The 26,598-nt window shown below is 41.8% G+C and overlaps 1 protein-coding gene across 1 annotated transcript in view; it reads left to right on the top strand.

Annotated features, from left to right (window-relative positions):
• Nucleotides 1-26,598, top strand: part of RORA (RAR related orphan receptor A) — a 358,823-nt gene that overhangs the window by 231,651 nt on the left and 100,574 nt on the right. The window contains exon 2 of the mRNA XM_058033480.1: nt 21,744-21,773. Coding sequence (XP_057889463.1) covers nt 21,744-21,773 — 30 coding nt within the window. The remainder of the gene's footprint in view (nt 1-21,743; nt 21,774-26,598) is intronic.

Genomic DNA, 26,598 nt, shown 5'->3' with positions numbered 1-26,598 from the left:
GGGCACTTTCTCTGTGGTGTTTCTGTGCAGGTGTTTTGCCAAACAGATTCCTTTAAGAGTCACACAGGTGCCATTTCAGCACAGTGACACTAATCTGGTGGCATTAAACCAGATTCATTAATGCTGGCTGAGGATGAAGGAAATCAGAAAACTTTTAAGAAGAGAAAGTTTTCTATTCTGTACTAGCTTGTATAAATATTGGGCTGAAATTTCTTTAACCACTTTAATTTTAAAAAGTGAGACTTGATCAACTTTAGACATGAAAACAGAGTCAAGTAGCAGTAAATAAAGCCTGACTGATCCATCACCTTCTGCAGTGCTGGCTTTGATTAGGCAGGTGTGAATGTTAGCATGGAATTGAGTCTGCAGTACCTCATGGATACCTGGGAAAGAGCTTTATGATGAAAGGGTGAAGTGATTGTTTTGTTTCCTGAGACAGAATTACTGTTATGTTTCATGTTTTTCAGCGTCTGTGGTCTGCTTGAAGGTAGTTATCAAGCAGGTACTAGGAAAGCCTCATGTTATTAGACATAAACGTGGGGCCTGGAGAAGAGAAATGACAATCCAGCACCAGTTATACTTTTGTTCAGAGAGCTGGCTGCAAGAATGCCATCACTGCCTGTTTTATGCCAGTGTGAAGGAGCTCATATTAGCTCATCTGAAGAAGGAAAACCAGAAACAAACTCTTTAAAATTTCTGTACAAAGGTAGAATTAGTTGAAGTATTGGTGTTGAATGCTATTAAAGAAAGCTATCTTAGCCAGAGAGCACAGAGTTCCTCTTTCATGTGGAAAAAGATACTGATGGTAATTTTTTGAATGAGTTTAAATGCATCTTACTGTTCTTTGTAAAATTTGATACTTATTTTGTTTTTTTTGAGGAAGAAATTTCTTCTTTTTTCAGTCTAAAACTTTCACGCCAATAGAATATTTCTGTCACATGGGCAATACACATTTGCTGTAAGTCACTGGCTACCACACTTAAAACATTCTTGGGTGTCTGTAGTCACTTTGAGGTATTTTAGAATGAAAAGGCTGGGTTTTCAGGCTGCCAGACCTGGAAGCTTAGGTAGGAAAACTGCTGGGAAGTTTTCCAGTTCTGCATCTCTGCTGAGATCTGGGCAGTGCTGAGAATGAGTAGCTTGGCCATGGCACTCGTGGGCTCTAAAGCTCTCTGTTGGCACGTGCCAGTCAGAGAGAGCTGAGCTAGGGGTTCTGGAGCACTCTGCTGGCACAGTCCCACGGGAGTTTTTCACTCCTCTCCTCTCCTCTCCTCTCCTCTCCTCTCCTCTCCTCTCCTCTCCTCTCCTCTCCTCTCCTCTCCTCTCCTCTCCTCTCCTCTCCTCTCCTCTCCTCTCCTCTCCTCTCCTCTCCTCTCCTCTCCTCTCCTCTCCTCTCCTCTCCTCTCCTCTCCTCTCCTCTCCTCTCCTCTCCTCTCCTCTCCTCTCCTCTCCTCTCCTCTCCTCTCCTCTCCTCTCCTCTCCTCTCCTCTCCTCTCCTCTCCTCTCCTCTCCTCTCCTCTCCTCTCCTCTCCTCTCCTCTCCTCTCCTCTCCTCTCCTCTCCTCTCCTCTCCTCTCCCTGGCTGTGTCTCAGATGGAGTGGTGCTTTCAGGTGGTTTGTGTTGTGCTTGTGGGACTGAAAGGGGGAGCAGGAGCAGTTCCTGGAGTGCACAGGCAGTGTGCTCTCGAGATGGAGGAGCTGTGTGTGCACAGCTCACACTCACACCTTGGCTCCTTGGCACCAGCCTGCCCTAGCTTGCTCTACTGCCTTCTCTGCTTGATTCCAAAATTAGGGATTGCCTTTTCTATTTTTCCTGCTTATAAAAAACACCTTCAGCCAAAGATCAAGAAGAAGGAAGTAAGGAAACAAAATACTGGTTAAATCCTGCATTTTTAGGGAAGCAGTAGATATTCCCATCATTTTAAAACTTTCTTCTTTTTATTCAGTGCTAACCAGAATAAATCATGTTTCATTTTCCCCCAAGGCTGTGAAAAAATAGAGGTTCTCTTGTCTCAGATGCTGCAGATTGTTGTGCAAACCTGCCAGCACTGGGTCTAGAGTGTGCAAGCACTGCCCCTGTCAGCCAAGGCTGGAGTTTGCCATGGTGTTCAGCCACAGTGCCTGCACCAGGTGAGGGTGGCAGTCTGTGCTCCTGCCACCCATCCTCTGTGCCTCGGCTTTGGTGTAACCAGGGAGTGATTGAACAGGAGCGTTGGGGTGTGTGGGTGATTGAGGGGCCAGCTTGAAACACAGCTGTAAGAAAGCCACCCCCGGAGTGTGCCAAGGCATTTCTGCAGGCCAGCCCTGCCTTTCTGCTCTGTGTTCAGGGCCTGAGATCCTCTGGGCCAGCCAATGTCTTACCAGCCTCCAATTCAGTAAGAAATTGGCCTTTTGTTGCTCTCTGAAGAGTTGCTTGTTTACAAAATTGATTAAACAATTTTTTATTAGAGTTTTGGGGTTTGTAGTTCTATGATTTTGGTTTGTGGTGTTTTCTGTGTTTGTTGGTGGCATTTTTCCAGTGGAAACATTTAAGCTCCCACGTTCTAGATGTGAAAGAGTTGAGAAAATGCACTGGTGATTAGCCTGCATTCCTCAAAATCTGTGCTTTTGATTTCTTTCCCAGTAAGCTGGTATAACTCAAATGGGTTTTTTTGTGCTTTCTAGTTTGTTAAATAAGCAATTTGTAGTGGAGCTTAATAAAGCTTGAGGACCATTGTGATTGAACATGTGCATGGTTGTTCATCCTCTAAGATGTAGATCAATAGAACAGTCAGTATTTTGTGTTAAACAGATTGTTGTCCTCAGGAACCTGTGGAGAAGACATGAGGTGAGGGGAGGATAGGCCCAGAGTTTCCTGGTGACCTGTGTTGTGCCCAGCTGTTTTCTGGGGTTGTGCAGCAGAAGAGCCAAGTTCCAGCTTGGGAGGGAGGTGAGGGTCAAGGTCCTCGAAGGCCTGAGTCAGCTGCTTGTTGTGCTTCTAAGGGAGGGAATTAATGTCTGCCAAGAGAGAAGATGAATGCCAGCTTCTGGCAGGGACACTGCAGTGTGTGCTTAGGAGAGAAGAGCCTTTCTCAGGGCTGGGGGGAAAGTGGCGTTCCCTGGTTTGGTGCCTGTCCTTGTGGTCAGTCTCAAATTCAAAGACAGTTCGATTCCAGCATGCTTTGCTTGACCAACTCAGGCAGATAATGCTTCTGGTACCTGCCCTTATCAAAGCAGAAAAGCTCAATCACTGTGATGAGTGGTGTGTTGGTCACCTATGCTATAGTCAGGAGTCAGGAGGTTTTAATTTGACATTAAATGGGGGGGAAATGGTATACAAGACAATTTTCTCCAAATTGAAACTTAGAAAAGATAAGGAACACTACTTGACACAGCAACCACAAAAGCTGGGAAATTACAAATTACAGATATTAGTCATTCTTTACTGGCAAGTGGAGGCAATAAAAACCCCAGATGTTCAAATATGGTGTGGCAAATAAAGTGACTTTTCTTCATAGAGGAGGCAGCAGTGGTAGGATCTGTTCATCTCGAAAATGTTGTGTGTGATGAGCAGACACCAGTGGACTGCCCTTTTGAGAAAGTTTTGTCATGCACAAAATTCTTCCATTCATTTGATAATAACTTGTTACTAAAACTGTAGAGTTGGTCTCCTTCTCCACATTTTCTCTGGCTAGACTCTGGGCATGAGAAATGATCTGTCTTTCTGACTTTCAAAATTTCAGCCCTTTGTTATGGCATCTCTTTCACCCATGAGAAAAACTCAGGCAGACCTTGAGATCTGCCCAATTTTTTGGGTATGACAATTAGCCAGAAGATTTGCTTAGACTGCATATAATGAGGAATGGTACCCCCTTGAATGAGGTTAAGTTATGTGGTGTTTAAACAATTAGAAGATATTATTAAAAACTTTTATAAGTAGAGTGATGTCTGTTCAGTGCATGGAAGCATTCCAGACACAAAGGAAGGTAGGAGGCTGTGCTAGATGAATCTCTTGACAGGCTGTTTTTTTAGAGATTTTTATGTGGACCAAAGAATATGAAAGCTGTGTTTAAAAATTTAAAGCCTTGATATGTTCCAGTTCTCTGGAGCAGCAGAAGGAAGAAGCATTTTACAGTGCTATAATTCCCTATCCAGCAGCTCTTTCAATTAAGATGTTTATGACAGCTGTTTGTACTTGATGGAATGCACAAAGACTTGGTCATTAATTATTGCATTTCCCCCCAGTTATTATTTGTATTCAGTGGGTCAGGTGGTTATGGTGCTGCTCTTGTCACTGCAGTAAATGCACTTTAACTTCCCCGAGAAAACCCCCATCCAAACCCTTTCCCCCTCCCTTTTTATCTTTCCAGAGGCTGAGAATTTTGTAGGAAAAATATTCAACAGCAGTGAGTTATGGAGCTTTTTTCCCTAATGCAGTCATTTAACAACTTGCAGCTGGCAGTGATCCCATCCACCTTAATCCTCTTCACACTTTGCGAGCAGTCAGCCGAGAGCAAGAGAGCACTGGGGCTTAATAGACTGCAGTGTTTGAACCATGGCATTTATGTTCAGCTTCCAGAACTGGCCCTAAGTGCCTAGCAAACCCTACAGCTTTGCTTTCATTAATTAGAGACTCCCTTCCACTGATTTGTGGAAAGCGTTGGCCAGCGTGTTCTTTCAGCTCAGTAAATATTTGTACGAGTCGTGTATGATTTTTAGTAATGAATACAGCTCATTTTCAGGCCTTCCAAAGGAGGCTCTTTCCAAATATTAACAAATTCCATGTCTGACCTGTGCTGGACATGGCAATTCAGGTTACAAAAAGTTAAATATAAATCTTGTCTGGTTTTGAAGATTTTTTTTTCCTGAATTCCACTTTGCCATGTCATCCTTTTTCATTACATTTGCCAGAAACTTGAGGGGAAAATGGAACAAACCCCACAAACCAACCAACAATGGATAGCTATTACTAATTTAAACCAACTGGCTACTGCTGTCATGTATCTGTCAGCTGAGTGTTGTGCCATGATGCTGCTCATTAGAAACCTATCAGGACATGTTTATATGAGTTTTCTGGAATGTATTAGCACCTTTCAAACTCGGTTGTGTTTGTCCTCACCATTAGAATCCCTGTGAGGCAATGTTACCCCTGTAAAGCAGATTGAACCAGAAATTGAATTCCTGGCTCGTGGGCACATCCAAATCCTTGCCTTGGATGCACTGACCAAATTGTGTGGGAAAATACCCATCCAAGTATTCACAGATATGGAAATGCACAAATGAATGTGAGCACAGAAACATCAAATTCCATCTTGGAAATATCCCTGGAGTTACTTGGAGAGTTGATCCAATGCTCTTAGTTAGTTGTTACTGGATTTGTGCTTTCAAAGTTCTCCCACCTTACCTTTTGGGTTCTTTTTTGGTTGTCTCTCCTGTCTCCTTCTCTTACCTTTTGTTTCAATGCCTGGTTGCATCTGTGCAGTGCTGATGTTAGCAGCTAATGTTATTTTTATGTCAAGTGTCTTAGGCAGGAGTTTCTCTAAGCTTCTCATTCTTTAATGTACGCAATTTGGAGATAAGAGAAAACAAAAATACCTTGACTCCGAAAGTATTGGTGGAACACTTAGTGCACATTTTCCTGGGGTTACTTGGGTTAGAATAAATATTTGGACACGAGAGAATGCTAAACTAAGTCTGTCCAGTTTACTGTACTGTGGTGAGATAAACCCATAGTAATATGTCTTAACAAATAATTTCTAAGGCAGCAAAGCCTCCTATTTAAGGCTGTAGAACACAAAAGCCACTTGGAGATATCCCATCACTTTTCAATGCATACCTTGATATAACTGCAATGAGAATGAGTAATTAATTTCTTTTTAGTGTAGCTCATCCTACTTGTTTTTTCCTTGATCAGTTTATTCATGTATTAACTGGTAGAGGTGTTTACCCAGAGCTGTAGGCAGGCTGTATTATCTCCAAAGTGAGCATGATAAGGCACATGCCAAAGCACCCAGTGTGAGCCAGCAGGCCAGGGTGTGCTGGGCCTCATCCCGTGCTGGCCACGTGGCAGTGAATGGGTGGGCTCTGGCACGTGCAGCATCTCAGAGTCCCTCAGCTGGGGAGTCCTCTTTGAAAACAGCTGAAACCCCCAACACGTTTCATTAGCTGGTGCCAAACCTGACAGCAGCCAGGTGTGAAAGGAGGGGAGTGCTGGCATTGTTGTGGGAAGTACACATGGCAGTGGTGATTTCAGTTTTCCCAGGAACAGGTAAGGAAAGTGAACCTTCAGCTACTATCAAGTGTTTGATGTACAGAGGTATCATTCACACTTCTGTCTGCAGGCTACAGGAACTCCAGGCACCTTAATTAGGTACCTAAACTTCAGCTGAGCTGCCCTTGCTTTCCTGATGGCCCAGCTGCAGCAGCTCAGGGTTAGTGGGGGCACACGGGCATGATGGATTTCCAGGCTGGGAATGGGCAGTGCTCAGCTCATGACCCAGCTGAGAGCTGCCAGGGATCCTCCTGGCTGTGAATCCTCCTGGCAGCCCTTGCCCTGATATCCAGCTAGGGATCCCATTTCAGCCAGTACAACTCTTGTGTTGCAACACTTTACTGTTCTGATATAGGTAGTGGCTAAATTTTCTGTGTTCTCCAAACAATCATAAACTTACCTGTAAGGATAATCATCTGTCATTTCAGATTTTTAAAACTGAAGGCTTTTTTAATAAATTACACTCTTCCTGTATTTTGCCTTGTTAAGAATAAGAGGAACAGTTTTGTTGAAGCTGCTTACTGTTTGGTACTATCTTACATGAACTGTGTTTTAGTGCAGGAAGTGCAGGAGATCTGGAGCAGGTGTCATGTTCTCACTGACCACGCATTCTGCACTGCCAGCTGCATTCAGGGCTCTCTTGACTACAGCTGGCTGTTGCCTTGACCCCTTCAGAGAGACCAACACTTCACTGCTTAAAATGCAGGACGTCATTTAAGCAGTTGAAATGTTTAGATGAGAGGTTTTGGTTTTTTTTACATCAATGAGCCAGCTTGTGAGTTAAAGTCAGTTTTCTTGATGAATGAGCCCGAAGAGCTCTCACCCCACCTTACATCTCGTTCATGCTGCTGTGAGAGCAGAGGCAGGGGAGACATTTGCCCTGCTGCAGCTTGTTGGATCAAAGAGAACCCTTCGGTAGCAAATGTTGTCACTGCAGCAACTTTTGCAAGCACTAAATTTACTTATGAGAAGTTCTTTTTTAATTGCCCCAGGACAACCCTTTGCATGTCATGCTTTTGCCTGGAGAAAGTTTTTTATATGGAAATACTTTTTGTTTTCCTAAGATGGTATAGAGGATGTCTAGAGTTTGTCAAGCCAATTGATCCTCCAGGGAATGTGCTGACTTTGAGCATGTATGGAGGATTTTTAAAGCAGCTGAGCAAAATCCCTTCTCAGATAAGACGCTTTCTGTTTTGTCAGTTAAGAGCATCTTCAAATCGAAATAGCTCAAACATAATCAAATCTCCCTTGCTCAATCCCTTGCCTTCCCCTCCCAGCCCCCTACACAAGCCATCCCCAAAAGGATAATCCTGGCAGTGATGTCATTAGAATGAATTTACAGACCAGTGCTCAATTTTCTTGTCTTGAGCTTCAGTTGCTAATAGTGCTGAAAGTGAGCTGTGTATGTAAAGGAGTAAGGTTATGCCTTTTCCACCACCCTTATTTAATTTCCCTGGAGCCCTGAGAATAAATAATGTGGATTATTTGGATATTTTCATGCCTTTTTTTTTTTTTTAACTGGTACACAGCTTCATATTGCTTCCAAACATTTGTAAAAGCTCTTGCTGTATTCCTGAGGGAATTCTTGTCTTCAGGGAACAGAAGGTTTAAGGAAAGAATTTTGCTGGCTAAATGTGGTTTTGGTAGGTGTTGTAAACAGTATAAAATACAGAATAGACTAATAGACTAAAAATTATTTTAACAACATTTCCTGTTTTCTCAAAATATTTTTTTTTTATTGTGACTTTCCCCAATGATTTTGAGCTCCACAGAATATTTTGTGAGGATTCTGAAGCATGAATGAATAAAATTGATCTAAACATATCAAGAATCAGGATCCATTAAAAAAGCATTATCATAAGGACTGGTAAGGCACAGAGGAACAAACAGGCAGAATTAACCTGTTGGTAGGAGATGCCAATGTGTAGGCACGGTGCAGATTTGTGCCCTGCTTGCACAGGGAGTTGCTGGCAGGGCTGCAGGGTGAGTGCACCCCTGAGGCCTCAGTGCCCCAGCCCTGCTGTGCCACTCACAGCAGTGGCACCAAGGGGTCCCTTCCCTCAGCCCTGGCTGTCAGGACAGACAAACATGACACCTTCCCTGATTCAGTGCACAGAGGGGAAAAGGCTAAAGTCAGGCTGAAACGTGTGCTGGAAGCAGAATTTTTGCTTGGGGCTTTTATCTAAAATTAACTTTCTTTTTTCAGTGCCAAGTTGATGTGCATATTGAAGGTGGTAAATACTTGCTTGAGGTACTCTGCTGTCTTTTGAGTGTAATGTATAAAAGACAAGAAACCTTTCAGATCTGAAAGAACTCAGGACTGACTTGGCCAGACCATATGGAAGTTGGTGGGGGTGCCTTGCCAATCCTGTCCCCAGAGTGAAGCCTGCATGCATTGCAGTGGGAAATTGCAGTTTGGCAGTGGGAAATTGTGATTTTGCAGTGGGAAATTGTGATTTTGTAGTGGTGGGAGGCAGGGTTTGCTGCCCTCCCAGCCAGCAAACAGGAACACAATTCCCTGTTGGCAGAGCTGCCAGCACGCAGCAGTACCAAGCGCTGAGTCCCACATTCCAGGTGGTGGTAGCTGTGGTGTGATCACTGGCATTCTGTACAGAACATGTCTCTGTGCAATCTTTTAGGACACTTCTTAACCTTTTCTTCCCTTCTCCATCCACAGCAGGCATTTTGAGTAGAGCTTCCCAGAAAAGCTTCATTTCCTCATGGAAGATCTTTCCTACTTAATGGAAAGTTGCTGCTAGGTCCAGGATCCTGGGAAGCACAACCATTAACCTTGCCATACAATTACAGCCATACCAGAGCCCTAATGTAAGTGAAAATTACATCAGGCTGGTATTTGTGCTCTCTAATCCTGTTGTTACAGTAAACAAAACTTTACCATACTGTAATAAAAAGTGCTGTGAAGTAAATATGTCATTTTGGGGGCACTGGTTTGGCTTGTCTTCTTGGGATCCTCCTGAGATAGTAAACACCCCTTTTTAGGGGGTAAAGAGGAAATCCACTCCATTCTACCTTGTTTTGTGGCTTGATTCAGTGTAATTCACATGCCTCATGGCACTTTCATTACAAAAATTCTAAACCATACTTTAGGTCAAGGGCATATTAACACCTTCTGTTTCTTAATTGTGAGCTGCATTTGAGCTCTGCAGCACAACCCTCTCTGTAAAGGAATTAGGCTTTCCCAGTAGCCCCTGGGTACAGGACAGGTTTTGGCTGTCCTGTGCATCACCAGCCCTGACAGCAGGGAGTGAGCACCACAAACTGTCAGCACCCTAAACACACACACAGAGGCAAAGCCAGTGATGCTCCTTAATGAGAATGAGAAAAGAACGCCCCTGAAAAGTGAGTGTCCATCCAAACTCAGAGTTGTTATGCTAAATAAATGTAGTTAGGTGACAATTAAATGCCACTAATTCTGTTTAGATTTGTAGCAAATATGAGGCAATTGGCCCTGTCTTTAGAAAAAATGCATAATGTTAGGGACTTTTCATTTGAGACTTGTTTCCATCTATTAATTCTGATTTCTTCAGTCACCTAGTAGGGCTTAGATACTTTTTCTATACATGAGCATTTAAAATCAGGAAAGAATAGCCTGCTCTTTGACAGACTTTGAGGAAGGTCATAGTTTTCCTTTTTATTGCTGGCATTGAAAGTGCAAGGTGAGTGAAACTTAACAATTCCTGTGACTTCTGTTGTGCCATAGTATTAAATAACTGTTAAAAAGAAGCAACAAGTGCAGCATTCACAAGTAGCTAAGAGGGAATTAGAAATTTGTCAAACTCCTGTCAAGAAATGTAGTTCACATCAGGAGCAACCAGTTTATTAATTTTGCTGGAGTCGACAGACTTTTCTCCAGAGTGTTCTCCACTTTCCTGAAATAAGTTTAGTGATTTAAACTCAACTCTCCAGGGATCCTGGCTCTGAAGGAGTCTGAAATGTTGAAGTGCTACTTGTGCTATATTCAAGTCTCGAATTTTGCATGAGCTTCTAGCACAAATCCTTCTCTCTCCCTGTTTTCCCCTCATTCATCACAGCTGTTGAAGACATAATAGAATCTTACTTCTTTTCCTCAGGAGAGCAGAGCAATGAGAAGTTGAGACTCGACCTCAGTATATTTTGATATTAAAAAAAAGAGAGAGTTACTGTGATAGGAGACAACCTCAGAAGAATACTCAAAGGCAAATGTACAAACACTTTGGAGTGAAAGTATTCTGGGACTGATAATGTGTGAGGAATTGATTGTTCTAGATCACAAATATTACCTTATAAATACTTTGCAGAAAAGCAGAGCAAAGAAAATATGATCTGTATTCAAAACATTGATCACCTTTCAAATAAACTTAAAATAATCTGGTTATATCAGGAATGCCCTGATGCCCAAAGCTGGCTCCATTTGATGCCAGTTTTATCCAAGATGTTAAAGAGATGAAAGTCGTTGTGGTGAGCAAAGGAATTTAGCCAGCCTTGATTTTGAAAGGGGTTGCAAGGAGGAATATCCACCATATGAGACAGCTGTCATTTTAAATCCCATAGAAATCTACAAAACAACACTGAATCCTCTGTAGTCAGTGTGGGATTATCTGTTTTACACTACAGGATGATTTGAAGAACATTCAATAAACATTTATTTTCTGTGTATTCATTGTGAGTTCTTAGCACATAATAATGCTGTGTCTGTAGCACACTATTACAGGAGCTACTTCTAAAACAGAGGCCAAAATTTGATTTCTAAAATATATGTGGGTAGCAGTATGAGCTGCACATTAAAATTCTGGTGCTCAGACACGTTAGATTGGTTATTTTGTAGTATCTCAGTCATCTTGATGAAGTCATGAACTGATTGTGAAAGATGCAGTGAGAAAATTCTTGCTTGGGGAGTTTTTAAATGAAGATTGCTGCTATAAGGCAGGGAGCCCAGTTTATAAATACATGGCTTGTAGTTACGTAACTGCTTAGCTGCTGTTTCTTTTCTGTAAACTGCAGATAGGGTTTGGGGTTTGGGGATATATAAGCACTAACTTGATGATGGGTAGTACTGCAAAAAAGCCAACCCAGTAACACCAAGGAAAACACTCTATCATGGTAGTTGCTTGCATTTTTAGTGTGGGATGAATCTTAGTATTTTGAGATTTGCCTGAGTGTCATTGTTGGGGGTTTTTTGTTCATTTGTACTTTTTTTCCTGAATTCCTCACATCTTTGCAGAGATTACATCTCTGCCTGTAGTCAGCCACAAGAGTGACTTGGTCAAGTGCCATTGCCCAGGTTGATTGTCAGTTAGAAAAGGAATTGACCAAAAACAAAAAAAATGCTGCTAGCTTGCAAGCAGCTCACCTTGTATGATATTCCTGCTTGTTCTCCAAAGTGAACCTGGACTTTATTGTGGCTAAATTTGGATCAGAGATGTCCCAGAGTGACTTGGATGCCAGAGCAAATGGGGCTGATAAATCACTTGGTGGTGTCCTTCACCCGTGCTTGGCAGAGAAGCCCCCTCAGTGCATTGGGGATTGTGCTGCTCCAAATGCCATCTCTCAGGTAAATACACAGCAAGTACATATACAGTGAGTTCCAGTTATTTTCTAACTTTCCTGCATCCTATTTCATCCCAAGTTTGTGACCTGGCCAGCCTCTCTCCACTGCCATCAGCATTGTACATCTGAAAAGCCCGTGGATCTGTTTGTCATTGTAATGATCATCATCACAGAGCTGGCCAGGCAGTATTTGTTAGTAGAACAGTAGGAACTACTAAAATTTATTTATTATTATTTATTAAATTATTATTCTGTGCCTGTGGCACAGAAAAAACTTAGTGGCAAGGTGCTCTTCTCCTTGGTGTTGGCAACTTGGTGATACAAATAATATTTGTCCATTGTCTGCTCTTTGTGTGCAGTTAAAACTCTGGAGCTGAACATTTGGTTTGACATGGGTTAAGAACGTCCTTGATGTATCCTACTGTGATTCCATGAGGAATTTGCCAGGAATTGCCTGCCATACACCATCACCACTGGCTGCAAGGGGCACAAACAAGTAGCATTTTTGTTTGGCCACACAAAAGTATTGCTCTGCTTTGAATACGTGAATAAATTGACAGTGGTTCTCTCTTTTCACTGATGAGTGTACAAATTTCATGTCTCACAGAAGAGTGTTAGAAGAATTGTTATCTATAGTTTTTAAGCAGACATATTTTGCTTATTTTTAAGAACTTGAACATTTTTTTTAATGGTTATTACTGAGAACCAAGCAGTTAAGACTAATGTTTGAACTGGTAATGAGTTTTTGAATTTTGAACTGACAGCAGTGTTGATGATCTCTTTATTTAAAGAGCAGAAAACCTATTTGACTAAGATCAGAATGAGGGAAAACACTTGGATATAACTCAGCACAGGTCATCTTGCAGCCCATCTACTGACTGACTGCTTTCCATGCCAGCATTGGCAGAGTTTTATTATCATATCCTACTTATGGACAACTCATGGACAGGTTTTCTTCTGGTCAGACATTTCCCTGGTTGTCTCAGAAGGGTCTGTGAGAGCATAGAAGATCAATGGATGCATTAAAACCAGCAGCTTTTATTGGAAGATATGATATGGTAGCATAATAAGAAAAACAAGAAAAATTTTATCTGGAAGCGTGTTCTACCAGAAAACCATTTTTTTCCTTGCCTGATGTAAGAATGTCCATCAGATAATTTTAAATTATAATGCAACGTGTTGAGCTTTGTGATGTTCTTCAATAATGAATGAATATTACACAAATAGTGAGTAAAAAGGACTGCAGCCCTTTGATTTTGTTACACTTTGGTTTTGTTTGCATACTGGAGGAGCTTCAGCAGTCTGTGTGAGGGTGTTCACGTGGCAGATGTTGTACCTGAAGGCACAGAATTGGGGCATTGAGGCTTCCCTTATCTCCCATCTCGAGGGACTGCCTCGAGGTGAGGGCTGGTGGGATCAGGACTGCTGCAGCCCTGTGGTTGTTATCTCAGCTCTATCTCAGGTCCTGGGCCCCTCTCTGAGAATTTCAGTTCTGCTGGAAGGACAGTTTGATTTCAGGCTGGCTTGGCCTGAGGTAACGCACAGGAAGACAGCCCCCACCCTCCACTTTGTTTGCAGCTTGGCAGTTTTCTGGATTTTATGGAAATAGCCTGAACTCTTGGAGGCCAGGCTCATGCTTTTAAATGTGAGGTTGTCAGTAGTCTTGAACAAAGCAGCCTGAAAGGCTTTGATAGGAGCAATGTTTAAGTGAAATGTTGCTTTGAAATGACTTGAAAAGTGTCCTTGGATGAGATGTCTGATGAGGGGAGATGTGGGAGAGCAGACAAGTGAAAAATAATTTTATTCTTCAGAGTGGAGGAGCAAAGCCCCATCCCTGCCTGTGCAGGGGTGTGCACTGGGGGGACTCCAGCACACACATGGACACATGCAAGTGCTGCTGCTGCTTGATTGTGGGGACTCCAGCACACACATGGACACATGCAAGTGCTGCTGCTTGATTGTGGGGACTCCAGCACACACATGGGCACATGCAGGTGCTGCTGCTGCTGCTTGATTGTGGGGGCTCCAGCACACACATGGACACGTGCAGGTGCAGCTGCTTGATTGTGGGGGCTCCAGCACACACATGGACACGTGCAGGTGCAGCTGCTTGATTGTGGGGACTCCAGCACACACATGGGCACATGCAGGTGCTGCTGCTGCTGCTTGATTGTGGGGACTCCAGCACACACATGGACACATGCAGGTGCTGCTGCTGCTGCTTGATTGTGGGGACTCCAGCACACACATGGACACGTGCAGGTGCTGCTGCTTGATTGTGGGGACTCCAGCACACACATGGACACGTGCAGGTGCTGCTGCTTGATTGTGGGGACTCCAGCACACACATGGACACGTGCAGGTGCTGCTGCTTGATTGTGGGGGCTCCAGCACACACATGGACACATGCAAGTGTGGCTGCTTGATTGTGGGGACTCCAGCACACACATGGACACGTGCAGGTGCTGCTGCTGCTGCTCCTCCCAGTATCAGCAAGCAGGGAGTTTGCACAAATGGTGCTGCTTGTGTCACACTCACACCTGCTGGGACATTTTCTCTGGCCAGGCCACCCTGAGGCAGGACTGCAGGCAGTGAGGGGTGGCCAGCAGTGAGGATTGGCTGTGGGGCCATGGCTCAGGGATAAAACTGGCACTGGGAGGCCATGGACTAAGTCATCTTGGAGGTCTTTTCCAGCCTAAATGATTCCATGATTGATTCCCCTCAGGAGACCGCGCACATTGCAGAGCTTCTTGCCCTTATCTGGAATGTGAGTTAAACAAATTGTTCCTATTAATGTGCTGATAGGACAGAGCCTCAGCTGAAGGGGACTCTGTTCTTTGAATGTCACAGGAAGGAACAAGTGCAGTGCCCACAGGGGTGTCTGCCATGCTCCTGCCAAGGCTCTTCTGTCGCTGATAAGCTCTGGGAAACGGGCTTGAGCAAAGATACAGCGCTCAGAAAGTCTGGGACTGCTTTTAGGAAATGCTGGGGTTGCTCACACCCTGTTTGTCCATCCCAAGGACTGGAGGGGCTTGTTTGGGTTTGTGCAGCTTTGTACATTGGCCTGGATTCTGGCCATGGAACTGTGCTGCTCTGCAAGGCTGGTGTGAAATCCTTGTGATTCACTCACTCAGCTGTGCAACAAGGAGTCATTAAAACAAAGCTGATCCGTGGTCTTCCTCTCAAGGCTCCTGCTGGACAGTGCTACATACAGTTCTGAGCTATCTCTGATTTCTAGTGTGTGGAATACAGTGTAAATGTGGGATGGATATGTCATCTGCTCTCTGGTGGCATTTGTCATGTAAGAACATTATGGCTGATAATGCAGATTCTTTGTTATTTTTTCCTAATGTAAGACACTGTTTATTTGTGAGGACAAAAATATAGTAAGGCTCAGAGGGACTCTCAGTGAGGTTGTGCAAGAAGGAAGAAATGGTTAAAGTTCATATTGGGAGCAGTTTTGTATCAGAAAATCAGTTTGGAGTCTGTTAAGAATTCTTTATTTGGGAAAAGTCTAGGAAGAGCAGGGAATTGTTGTAGCTGCCAGTTGTACAGTGACAGCTCAGGACAGTGGTGACTGCTCTCTCATGAATACTCTAACTTTGAAAGAAGCCATATGTATTCACATTTTCACAGGTACTACTCTCACTTTAAAGGTAGGGGAGGCTGTCAGCTGCTGAAAAATGAAATCATAAAATGCCTGGATGATGCAGGAAGTCACTCTCAGAAGTAGGATGCCAGTCTGAATTCCAAGGGCTAAAAAAGTCATCTACCTCACTAAAATAATGTCAAAACATTTTAAAAACATCCTTGGGGGTTTTAATCTGTTTTTTTCAAATACTTTGTATCTGTATTTGAGTAAATTTTCCAGAACACAATTTTTTATTTTTTTCTGTAGCTAATTCAGATATAGCCATATGATTCAAGAGTGATACTAAAGCAACCCTTAAAAATATAGCTGTGAATAATTTGTTGCTAGAACTTAGGTACAAGGAAGAGCTATGAATCTTAGGATAGGAGCACAGATAGACAGAATCTATCTATTCTATCCTAGATAGAAAAAAAACATGGGTTTTTTTCAGTACAGAAGCACTTAGGTCAACGTTGATTCCTCTGACTTTGTTATATACCTATAGATTTGAGAATGTGATTGATCTAGACTTGGTGAAAAATCCTAGAACCTTGTTTCACATGGTAAGCTCTTTTTCCTTTTCAATAAAAGATGTGAAAAAGTCTGGGAAAATCTGGAATGTTTAAAAACTTATGTCATCAAATTTTAAGTTGAGGGATTTTTTTAAAAAGAGACATTTAGGTTTTACTTTGGAGGGGTGGTGTCATAATTTTGGAAAGCTTTCTTGTCCATACATGCCTAGTGGCTCTTGTCCTTGATCCATGCTAGCCTAGAATCTAATTTTAATTTTTTCTTGAGTGAACTGTGAGCAGTAGGGTCTAGTTTTGAAACAAAATAGTGAAATTACTTGGAGTACTTTCAGTAGTGTGTGCTGATCATCATTAACAGCTCCTCTGTCCTAGACAAGGATACTGTTTTGCTACATGATTTTATTTCGGATGTTAATTAATTTGTGTTTGCAGTATTTGAATATGTGTTATTTCACCTTGGTCAGTGTAAACAATAACCCCAAGGATCACAAAACTCCTTCAAGCCAGAGCTCCATAGACTTAAATAGAAACCACTGTTAAAGTTTGTGAATGAACTCCTTTCTGAATACACCTAAATCTGTTATTCTGCCTTGCTAGGTTCTCTGCAAGTGTCCCAGAGTTACACATAATCTACTGCCATAATTGCCAGCTTTGTGTGGTGACAGTAAAGAGGAACTGGAGTGACAGGATGAAACACAGTGGGATCCAAGCTTGTAATATGTTTTCTTTCTGATTGTACACAATATGTCAGGCAGGAGGCTTACAGTTTAAAATGTTAAGGTTTGGGGTTTTTTTCCCCTGGGATTTCCAATCCATCCTAAAATGCCTCAGTTCCAAAATATGCTAGGGGTATAATGCTGGCCTGAGGGGAGGGTAGGAGAAAGTTAAAAAATCTCAAACCTGTATTGATGCACACAGCCACGTGTGCAAAGCATCTCCTGCCCATGGCATCTGCAGAATGTCATCAGAGCAGTGCCCATCACCTGCCTGGCACACAGAGAGCACCAGAGCAAACTCGGTGCTGCTTAACAGAACTCCTGGAGAGGAGCTGGGAGCTCTGCTGGTGATGCCTGTGTTTATCCACCCACACTTCTGAGGGACAGTTTTCTTGGAGGTTTAAGAAAATTGTACTCAAGAATATTCTTCTTTGATATTTTGCAGAGTAATGTATTCTGCCAGACAAAGACCTTTTTACTTATCTTTCTGTACATCAAAGTGTGATTTCCCCTTGAAATGCGGGGAGCTGACAAGTGTACAACAGCAGCAGGGATCTGGGTTCACAGAGTAAGCAGTGTTTCATTATGCTGCTTTATTTGGATGGGCAACTGTGAGAAATAGCTTATGATGTATAAAATATCTGAGTCTCTTTTTGTACTTTAAGACATTGTTATCTCTATTTGAAGTTGGCTAGTGAAGGTCAGTCAGGCTAACTGCTTGCAAAAGAATATCCTGTCTCTGTTGGTAGATACTCTTTTCAAAGTTCATTGCATCCAGCAAGCTATTTTTGTAAATACCACCCATCATGGCAAATTACATACTGTTAGTGGGAGGGGAAAGGCAATGGTGCTGAAGTTCTTTTCATTTAAAAAGAAAAAATCAATTGTTGTTGTAAAGAGCATTGCATAGCCCCGATGAAAAGCGTAAGAAGTTAATTTGTTTCAGATTTGGTGTTGATGAGGAATGTCAAATTGTACTGCGGAAGTGATGCACTCTGTGATAACTGTAATACTGAAACTTTCACTCACTGATAACCATGGCACTGATAGATTGTGATATTTTCATGACATTTCCTTTGCTTTACTTTGAAGTCTAGTTGGTTAAGTCAGGAAGTCTTTCTGTATTAGCAACACTGAAGTTACAGTGTTGTTTCTTCACCTCTTTATTTTTTTTATATTTGTTGTTCAGAGATTATGGAATGCTGGTAGTGTAGGAGAGTGCTAATACTGGCAAGCAGTCACTCACTTCTCCAACCTATCACATTTTGAAATGAAATCCATTTAAAAATGGGATTTTTTTTTACTAACTGACATTTTTTAAAGAATCAGTAACTTCTTTGTGCTCTGTTTATTAAAATAAGTCTGTCTTTCAGTGGTGTGTTGGGTTCAATTTTATTCTGTGGGGTCTACTCAAACACCATACTCTACTACATAAAGTGATGGTCCTGCCTCAGAAATATTTACCAACATGAGCAATCCTTGGTAATTGTTCTTGATCTTGTGAAGAAAATTCCTGGTGTGTGCCGGACTTGCAGAATTGGTTTCTCGAGAGACCCTGTTGATTTTGGGAGCTGGTGCATTGTCTGCACAGGAGAGGCATTCACATGTAGATGCAGGTGGGATGTAGCACTGGCCCAGAGAGAGCCAGAGTCCTCTAACTCCCCCTTTTCACATTAAATGGTTTTCTGACTGATTTTTATTTCCACAAACACTCATTTCTAGGTTATTATTACCTACCTGAATAGCAGTCATTGGCTTCCTGCAGTGCAACTAAACCTGATCACAGTGTTGCATCTTCAATGTTTATATTTAAATCACTAGTTACAATGTATCTTACAATACAAGATACATAGCATAATATGCATATAATATAATACAATCTGCAATTAATATAATATACTAAAATCTAAGATGCGTTATAACTAAGATCTTACATACAATTTAATTAACTGTTTGGATATGCTGGTACCTTTTTGCTCAGTGTTGCAGCTTCAATGTTTATATTTAAATCACTAGTTATAATGTATCTTATAATATAAGATACATAGTATAATATACATAATGTATAATATTCATATACATATAATATAATATACTAAAATAAGTAAAATAAGTAAAATAAGTAAAATAAGATACATTATAAATAAGATTTTATATATCATTTAAGCAACTTTTTGAGTATGCTGGTACCTTTTTGCTCAGTTTTTCTATAGCTTAGACTTACCTGTGTGAAAAGGAAAGCTACTTAAAACTTCATAATTTATTTTACATCAGTGAAGATTAGTGATTAATTTAAAGGTAATCCTGTTGAACTCATTGGCAGCATTTATCCTTGTTCCACCAGATTGCAGCTGCTTTAAAATCACAGCTCAAAGTAAAATACTTTGTTTTCAATGCAACCACCAGTGGAATGATGAAGGAGATGCAAAAATATCTATCTCTAAGCTGTTGCTTTAAAAGGTTATCTAAAAATATCTGCATAAACCAGCTAAAAGGTTTTACCAGATGATAATCAGTAATTATTATGGAAACATCTGATTTGGAAAAACCCACGACGCATCTCACATTAAAAAAAAAAAAAAGGCAGAAAAATCTGAGCAGTAATATAGTAATATTTCCATCAGTGCAGTGTTTCATGTATCAGGGAAAGTGGGTCCTCAGTCAGCGAATACAGCTAAGTCTGTTTTGTGCTGTGGCAAATCCCATTGTGAAGAGGCTGTGAGTAATCAGAAGTGACAGCATAAGCACTTTCTGTTCAAAGTGATTTTACAGAAAGCATTATTTTCTGAGAAAAGTACACATATGGCTCCCATAATGCTGAAAGAGCACTGCTGTATCCATTTATTAGCACTAGTGTTGGGAGAGGAAGTTTTGCAAATGGTGTTCAGATTTAAGACCTTTTCCTCTTTATGCATTTCCATTGCATAAGACATCCTTAAAATCAAGGAATCAGACAGATAGGCAAGGGCAAGGCAGGAGGGTCTGCCAAGGGGTGTTAGGACAGTTTGTGAAGCTGAGGATGCTGATGCTCAGGGGTCACTCAAGAAGGCAAACAGCAGCAAAAATGCTCATTTTGGTGGAAGAGCCAATGGGCCAAGAGCAGCTGTAATCTCCAGTTCACAGGGTGAGCCAGACCCTTGGAAAAACCTGGGGAGAGGGGTTTGCACTCATCTCCAGCACTGCATGAATCCCATGAATGCATTTTGATGAAGGTGCCTCAGACCTCTCTGCTCCTTCTCCCTCAGGCCCAGTTCTTGCCCTAAGCTGCTGTTCCTGTAACAGGGCTCCCCTCCTTGGCACACCCCTGTCCTGTCCTGTCCTGTCCTGTCCTGTCCTGTCCCCTGCCCTGAGCCAGCCAATAGTGCTGCGATTGCAATGAAAACCCAAGAAGTTTTGCTCTTATAAATTATCAATTTAAAGGATGAGTTTGCCTCCTGTAGTAGATAGTTGTATCTAAAGGAGTTTATTTTGTTATGCTTGGGGTTTTGGTTTGGTTTGGTTTTGTTGCTTACCTTGACTCTACAGTTTGTGGCTGTAACAAATACGATTCCTTTGTGAGGCATGTGCAGGTTTGGCCAGGGCCTTTCAATTTGAGTTAACACACATATATAGTCAAGTTCTACTATTCTGATTTCTGTAAATTGCTTACCAGTTTTGCACATTTGCAAAACTGCCCAAAGGAACTACTGAGAACTTCACTTCCCAAAACCTGAAGCCTCTTAACTTTTCAGGGAAAGCAAAGGTCCCAGTGCTCACACTTGTAGAGCTTGGTAAAAAGTTAAAAGAGTTAAAAACCAAAATGCCAACAGCAACATAAGTGTGATTTTAAAAAAAAGTCCTCATGACAGTTATGTCAAACATGATAGCTCAATATTTGGGATTGGCACTTGGGTTTTATGTATCTCTCAAAAACATGAATAATTTGAAAGCTGTTTGCTTTGGAAGTTAGCTCTGTGTTTGCAAATAAGGTGTCTTCATTTTTCTGAGTTATTGTGATTTGCTGCCTCTCTTAGATGCTCCACAACCAAGAAGCCTGAATAAGTCTATTTCCTTCCATAGTAATTTTTTTTGGAAGAGATGGTTGAAGGAGTTGGAGGGTAGCAGAGGAAATTCAGACCTCTCTCTTTTTCATGAATATTAAGGCAGACAATCCCAATTCCAAAATTTCGTTGCAGGCCTCGATCACAAATTAAATGTTTCAAATACTTCTACTGCTTCCAGTAACCTCCTTCTCATCATCTCATAAAATTACCCCCAAGGAGAGTGAAGCTTAAATACTGATGGGTCTGAGTATGTCACCAGTTATCTACTAAAGTGGAGACAATATTGTTTGTATTCAAGCATGAATTCCAATGACATTTAACAGAGTTAATTTTATCTTTATTTGGTATTACAAATTTTGCCTCATTCTGTTCACTCTGTTGCTTTCTTAGAAATGCCTCTCAGATTTCACTGGCACTGGACCATCCTTGGTGATTACTGCCACATGCCTGTCTAGCATGAAAACATCTTTATTACTTCAGAAAGTCAATCTTTAACGGCATGGAGATATTTGCATCTGGCTTGGAATCCTGACAAGCAATAGTCATGTTGAGAGAGCTGTTTGTTTGGTTTTCATGAGCAGAAGCTACAGCTTGCATTCAAGGAACTGCCTGAACTTAACAGCACAGCAAATGACTTGTGCTGCTCAGATCCCTGGGTGCTTTAATGGGAGTGGGGGAACATTTCTGGCCATGGAAAATAAAGGAGGCTTCCACAGCATTGCTGGTATCTTCTTTTTGTGTCAGCTCCAGTTTGAAGCCAGCAGTGGGGAGATTTGCATTGCAGCAACCAAGCTGAAGCAATGCATGTTGAAACATTTACTGGGGAGGTGTGAGGAGAGAATGTACCGCTAAAATCTTCACACAGAGGGGAGATCCTTCCACCTTGAACGTACAAATCATGGCAATTTTCATTCCTCCTTTAGAGGGGCTGCTGTGTGGCTGACAAAATAGATTAATGATGAATTATATGTCAAAAGCATTTACTCAGGGTTGCTTTGCTAACACCGGTGTCGTTTCTTCCCTACAGGTATTTCTGTAACAAAGAAGACTCATACATGTAAGTAACACCTTTTGATTTGCCCTTCTCTCACAAATGGAATTTCTGTTAGGCCATGCTGTGGTGCTCAGACTAATTGGTGTTAGTCTGGTCTGAGAAAGCTCCATTTTAAAAATTCTGGTGTTTTTTCTGTCTTAGGGGTTTCAGTCCTCTCCCAAAGTGTTGTTGGATGTCCAATGTGTGTCTGTATATGTGGTACTCACATGTCTGTAGAGTCAGAGGGCAGAAAAAGAAAGTTGTGAGGAAAGGCAGAATTCCTTACTGTACTATATCTACCTTACAGCTGGTTGATAATTAACATATCCAGAAAATGCAGGAGAGGAGAATGGTTATTTTTATATGTCTGTTACATATGCAGTATGATTTAAATCAAAATAATTTAATTGTACATCTTCTGCCTCTCCCTATGCACCAATCTGTGAGATAACTCATTCTCTGCCTGTGCTTAAGGAACTTGATGAACAGCTGGAGGTTCTTGTTTTGCTCTCAACCATATAAGCAAGCAGCCCCCATAAGTGGTGACCTTGGAAATGGCTGTGGATGTGTGCATTTACTTACATATACATTTATTCCAAATCCTCTTCAAAGACATCATTTCTGGGGATCAACTCTTATCTATCCTGCAGGGAGCTCGAAGCACAGTTCTGAGGAAAAGCTGGGATTTGTAGCTGAAGGAGTATGTTGAGATTCTTCAGATACTGTCTGTGGAGGTTTGGCAATTTGGTAGTGCAAGAATTGTACTCGCCCAGGATATGAAACAGGAGTAGGCTAAAGCTGGGGCTATTACTCCTCTGAAAGCCTTCTTACAAAACAGGTGCTAGGCTGCTCAAAATTTACAAATATATATGCATTTAATGTATTTTGAAGTATTTGCACCACAGCTTCTAGGATGTCACAAAGTGTCTTACATGGCTTTCATTCGTATTTCATTCCTGGTTTTATAATACTCCTGGAGTGAAAAATCTGACTTGAGATGATGAAATCTCTCTGTGTAGAGTTAAAAAGCAGATTTGAGAATTTCGAATGAGAAGCTGATTCATGTGAGTTTTGAAATAAATTTTAAATATCTCAAACTTTTAGAGCATGATGGTCCTGCTTTGCCTCGGTGGGCTTGCTGCTTAAAGCATCCTGAGGGCCACCCCCTCTTTGGCTGAGCAATGGTTTTGTTGAACTCCATGAGAGCTCCAGGCAGGCAGCTGAGGGCAGAATGTCACCCTGGTATTTTGGGGAATGTTGGGGCTCCTGCTGACTGGCACTGGCAGCTCAGGACACTGGAGTGCTCCATGTACCTGAGGGCAGGCAGTGCCCGCCGTGCCCACGGGGGCAGCCCTGGCGTGGGGCCGCCCTCTCGGGAGGTGCTGGGTGTTTGTGCCAGCTCACTGCTGGGCTCTCTGTGTGCAGGTGAGTGTTGGTTTGGGAATCAGCCAAAACCCCCCTGGCTTTTGTACAGCAGTGCCACGAGCTGACCCACAGAACCACAGCCCCAGCTTTGGGAATTTTGCAGGGAAGATGAAGCAGTGAGCCCAGAGCTGGAGAGCACAGGGAACGGCTCCTCAGCCACCCCAAACTGGTGCACTGTTGTCACCCTGGATCTCAGCTGAAGCAGTTTCAGGCCTGTGATGAAAAAAAGATGTGTTTCTCAACTGTGAGAGATGATTAGTAGTGCTCACCATCCAAGGCCTTTCATCTAGTTCAAACAGAAATTAGGGTCCCAGTCTTTCATGTTGAGAACTCTGTGCTTTTCTGAGAGAGCTGTCAAAGAGTAGTTCCCCGATTTGTTAATCAGTTGTCATGCAATTGCTGAAGCATGAACAGAAAAGTTGCCTGAATAATGGGAAGATAAGCTTGCCCATTAAGAAGGGATTAAAATAGAAGGAGCAATAGGCTGTAATTGGCATGATGAAAATGTAAGCTACGTTTGTTAGCAAATATGTATGAGGTTTCATTCTGTTTTGGCTGAAGTTCTTTTAGGATTCATTCCTGTTATGACAAATTCTCTTAAAGTAGGAATGGATGTAAATTGTACATCTTTGGCATTTCAGCACCATGCACAATAATCTTTTTCCCCCCTTGTTGCTTAGAATTAGGGTTTTTAATTGAATAGAAAAAGCTAATAAAATTTACAGTTTTGGAATGAGTTATAAAAAATAATATAAACACCCAAATAGAAGCATTACAAAATCTGAGTTGTTAACAACTACAAATGACAGAGAAAGAGTTTGTGCACCAAGATATGCTCTAGAATTTGCCTATCACTTTCTATCAGAATAAATAATTTATCCAAATGAAGTTATGTAGAGTTAAGATTTCTGCAAAGAAATTTCAAGAAACATTCTTTGTGTAGTGTACATACACTTTGTGTAGTGTATATACCTTGCCTGCTCTGATTTTTAGAAATATGGATGAAATTGCCTTATTCCAGTTTTACCATGTGTGGCATATGAGGGTGTTGACTGACTGTAAACTACCACTTGTTTCTAATGACCTGTGATTTAATTAGGGAGAAAGAAATGGAGTGGAGAAAATGAGTGGAAAAGAGGAAAGAGAAATTAGTAGAGGAAAAAAATGTTTTTAACATAATGCCAGAAAGTTTGATACATGATGCATTTCAAACATCCAATTAATCCTTTTCAGACTTCATTGAGTTGTGCAGGTTTTGAAATTGGTGGGGATCTGTGTCCAGTACTTAATTTTTCCAGGGTTTATTGTTTGAGGGTCTGGGTACATTTTATCCCCTTCGTGACATTAGTCTGTGACAAAGGTGTCCACTCAGCTGAAACTGAACTCCTGTGCTGATGGCAGGTGCTCAGGTAGGTCTGAGTCCAACAAGAGCTTAATATTTGTACACATGCAATAAAGTAGTGCTGAAGAAATGAAGTACTTTCATAATATAACTATCTAAATAAAACCTGAGAGATTTTTATACTTTTTGATGCATTTCTCCAAGTATTCTGCTTCATTGGTGCTTCTCCACATTTTCTCTTTATTACAGTTTAATTGTTTCAAAATCTGACACTTTTAAACAGGGAGTGCAGTAGTCTTCCAAGGAGCACTAAGGGGATAAATGTTATCCACCCTAAAATGCCCTTCTCTGCTCAGTTCAAGTTTAAGATTAAACAGCCTTTTGAAGAAAAAAATACATGCCTTCTGTCTGTTTGTAGAATAATTCTCTTGAGCTCACAAAGCTATTTGTCAGGTTAACCATCACTTGAGATAAGCTGTAGTGTGTCAGATGGTAGAGGACAAGTGCTGTCTCATCTTCCATACAAAGTGGGACTTCTGGTCTTTCAGTTCTTTTTGACTCGAGAAAGACATGACTGACATTTAGATTATTTTCTGATCATTTGATTGGCAGTAATATTTGTAAAACAGCCCTCTTCCTGCCATGTCTCATGTTCGGAAGAGAAAAGTACTGCAAGTGAATTGTAACTTTGCACAACTTCACCCTTTTTGTAAATTCAGAAAAGCATCATTGTGTCAGTGATGATAAAAATGTGAAATTGTGGGAAACAGAAGGCTGCAAAGGACCTGGCTTTTAGCACTGACCCACTGGGCTTTAGGCTGTCCTGAAGTGTGGAGTATTTTGTTTCTGGCATTTTAAATCTAAGTCTTGCCACACTCCATGTAATTAGTTTCACGGCCTCTACCAGACCACTTGTGACTCAGAGCTGTCACACAAATCAATCACATTATTTTTCTTCAGGTCCCTGTTTTATCTTGGGCACTGACTTTGCTAAATGAGTTTGAACTTGCCTCTCAAAGCAAGGGGTTTCTGCAGATGCAGAAGGTGAGTGTTGCACCAGTTCAGGCTGTAATGGAACCTTCTTCCTCTCACTGTTTGGGTTGTGAGGAGCCACAGTTTGAGCTTTGAAGGAGTTGGATTGCATAGGTGGAGTTCACATCTGCACTGATGGCCAGACACATTCAGTCATTTGCTTACCTTGCATTGGTAGGACAGTAAAAACTGCATCAATTTTACAGCCTTCCTGACAGATTTCTGTCCAGAGCTCCTTTGGAATGTTGTTTCACAGCAGGAAAGCACCAGAACCCCTGGCTCTGAGTGACACCCACTCATCAGAGCAGAGGTGGGACCTGCAGGGCTGCTCTTTCCTGGCCTGGATTAACCTGGTGCTGCTTTGAACTGGGGGCTGCTCACTGGCTTCAGCTTTCTGGGGATAGTGCACCTACAGTTCACTGTCACCAGTGTGGAGCATGGCTTTTCTGAGCTGAGGCCAGAAGTGACAACTGCTCCATTCATTTAGACTGAATTATCACCTTTTGGAGAGAAAGAGCATGTTTCTTCTTGTGATTTATCCAGATATTTAAATTAGAGTAATTTTCATAAACAATTATGTCAGTAGGCATCTCTGTATGAATTCCTTAATGTTGGGTGAACTGTTCCTTACTTAAACTGAAATTATCCTCTCAGTTAATTTCTGGCAGATAAGAAATGTTTCCAAAGCTAGATGCTGCTTTTAATGACATGAGCTCCTGCTGGAAAATTAAGTGAAAACTGTGTGGGTTTTGATTTTTAGCCCTAAATAAAACCATTTGCATGAAGAACTGGCAACTTTGTAGGCAAAGGATAGTTGAAGTAAACTTGTCCCTTCTACTCTCTGTGATCCCAAGCCCTTTCCTCACTGGGGCTGTTCCTACACTCATCTGGCTGTAGGTGTTGGTCTCAGGACGTATCTTGCCTCAGTGTCCTTTGCCAACACACAGGAACTCTGGACTAAGGGGGGAAATTCACATTTCAGGTTTACACTGGAGATGGGAAGTCTTGACTGTACCATAGGGAGGGAGGTCAGCTTGACTGCCCACTGTG

The sequence above is a fragment of the Melospiza georgiana genome, chromosome 13, assembly GCF_028018845.1.
Source record: "Melospiza georgiana isolate bMelGeo1 chromosome 13, bMelGeo1.pri, whole genome shotgun sequence".
NCBI lineage: Eukaryota > Metazoa > Chordata > Aves > Passeriformes > Passerellidae > Melospiza > Melospiza georgiana.
This window is presented reverse-complemented; position numbering and strand designations above follow the sequence as displayed.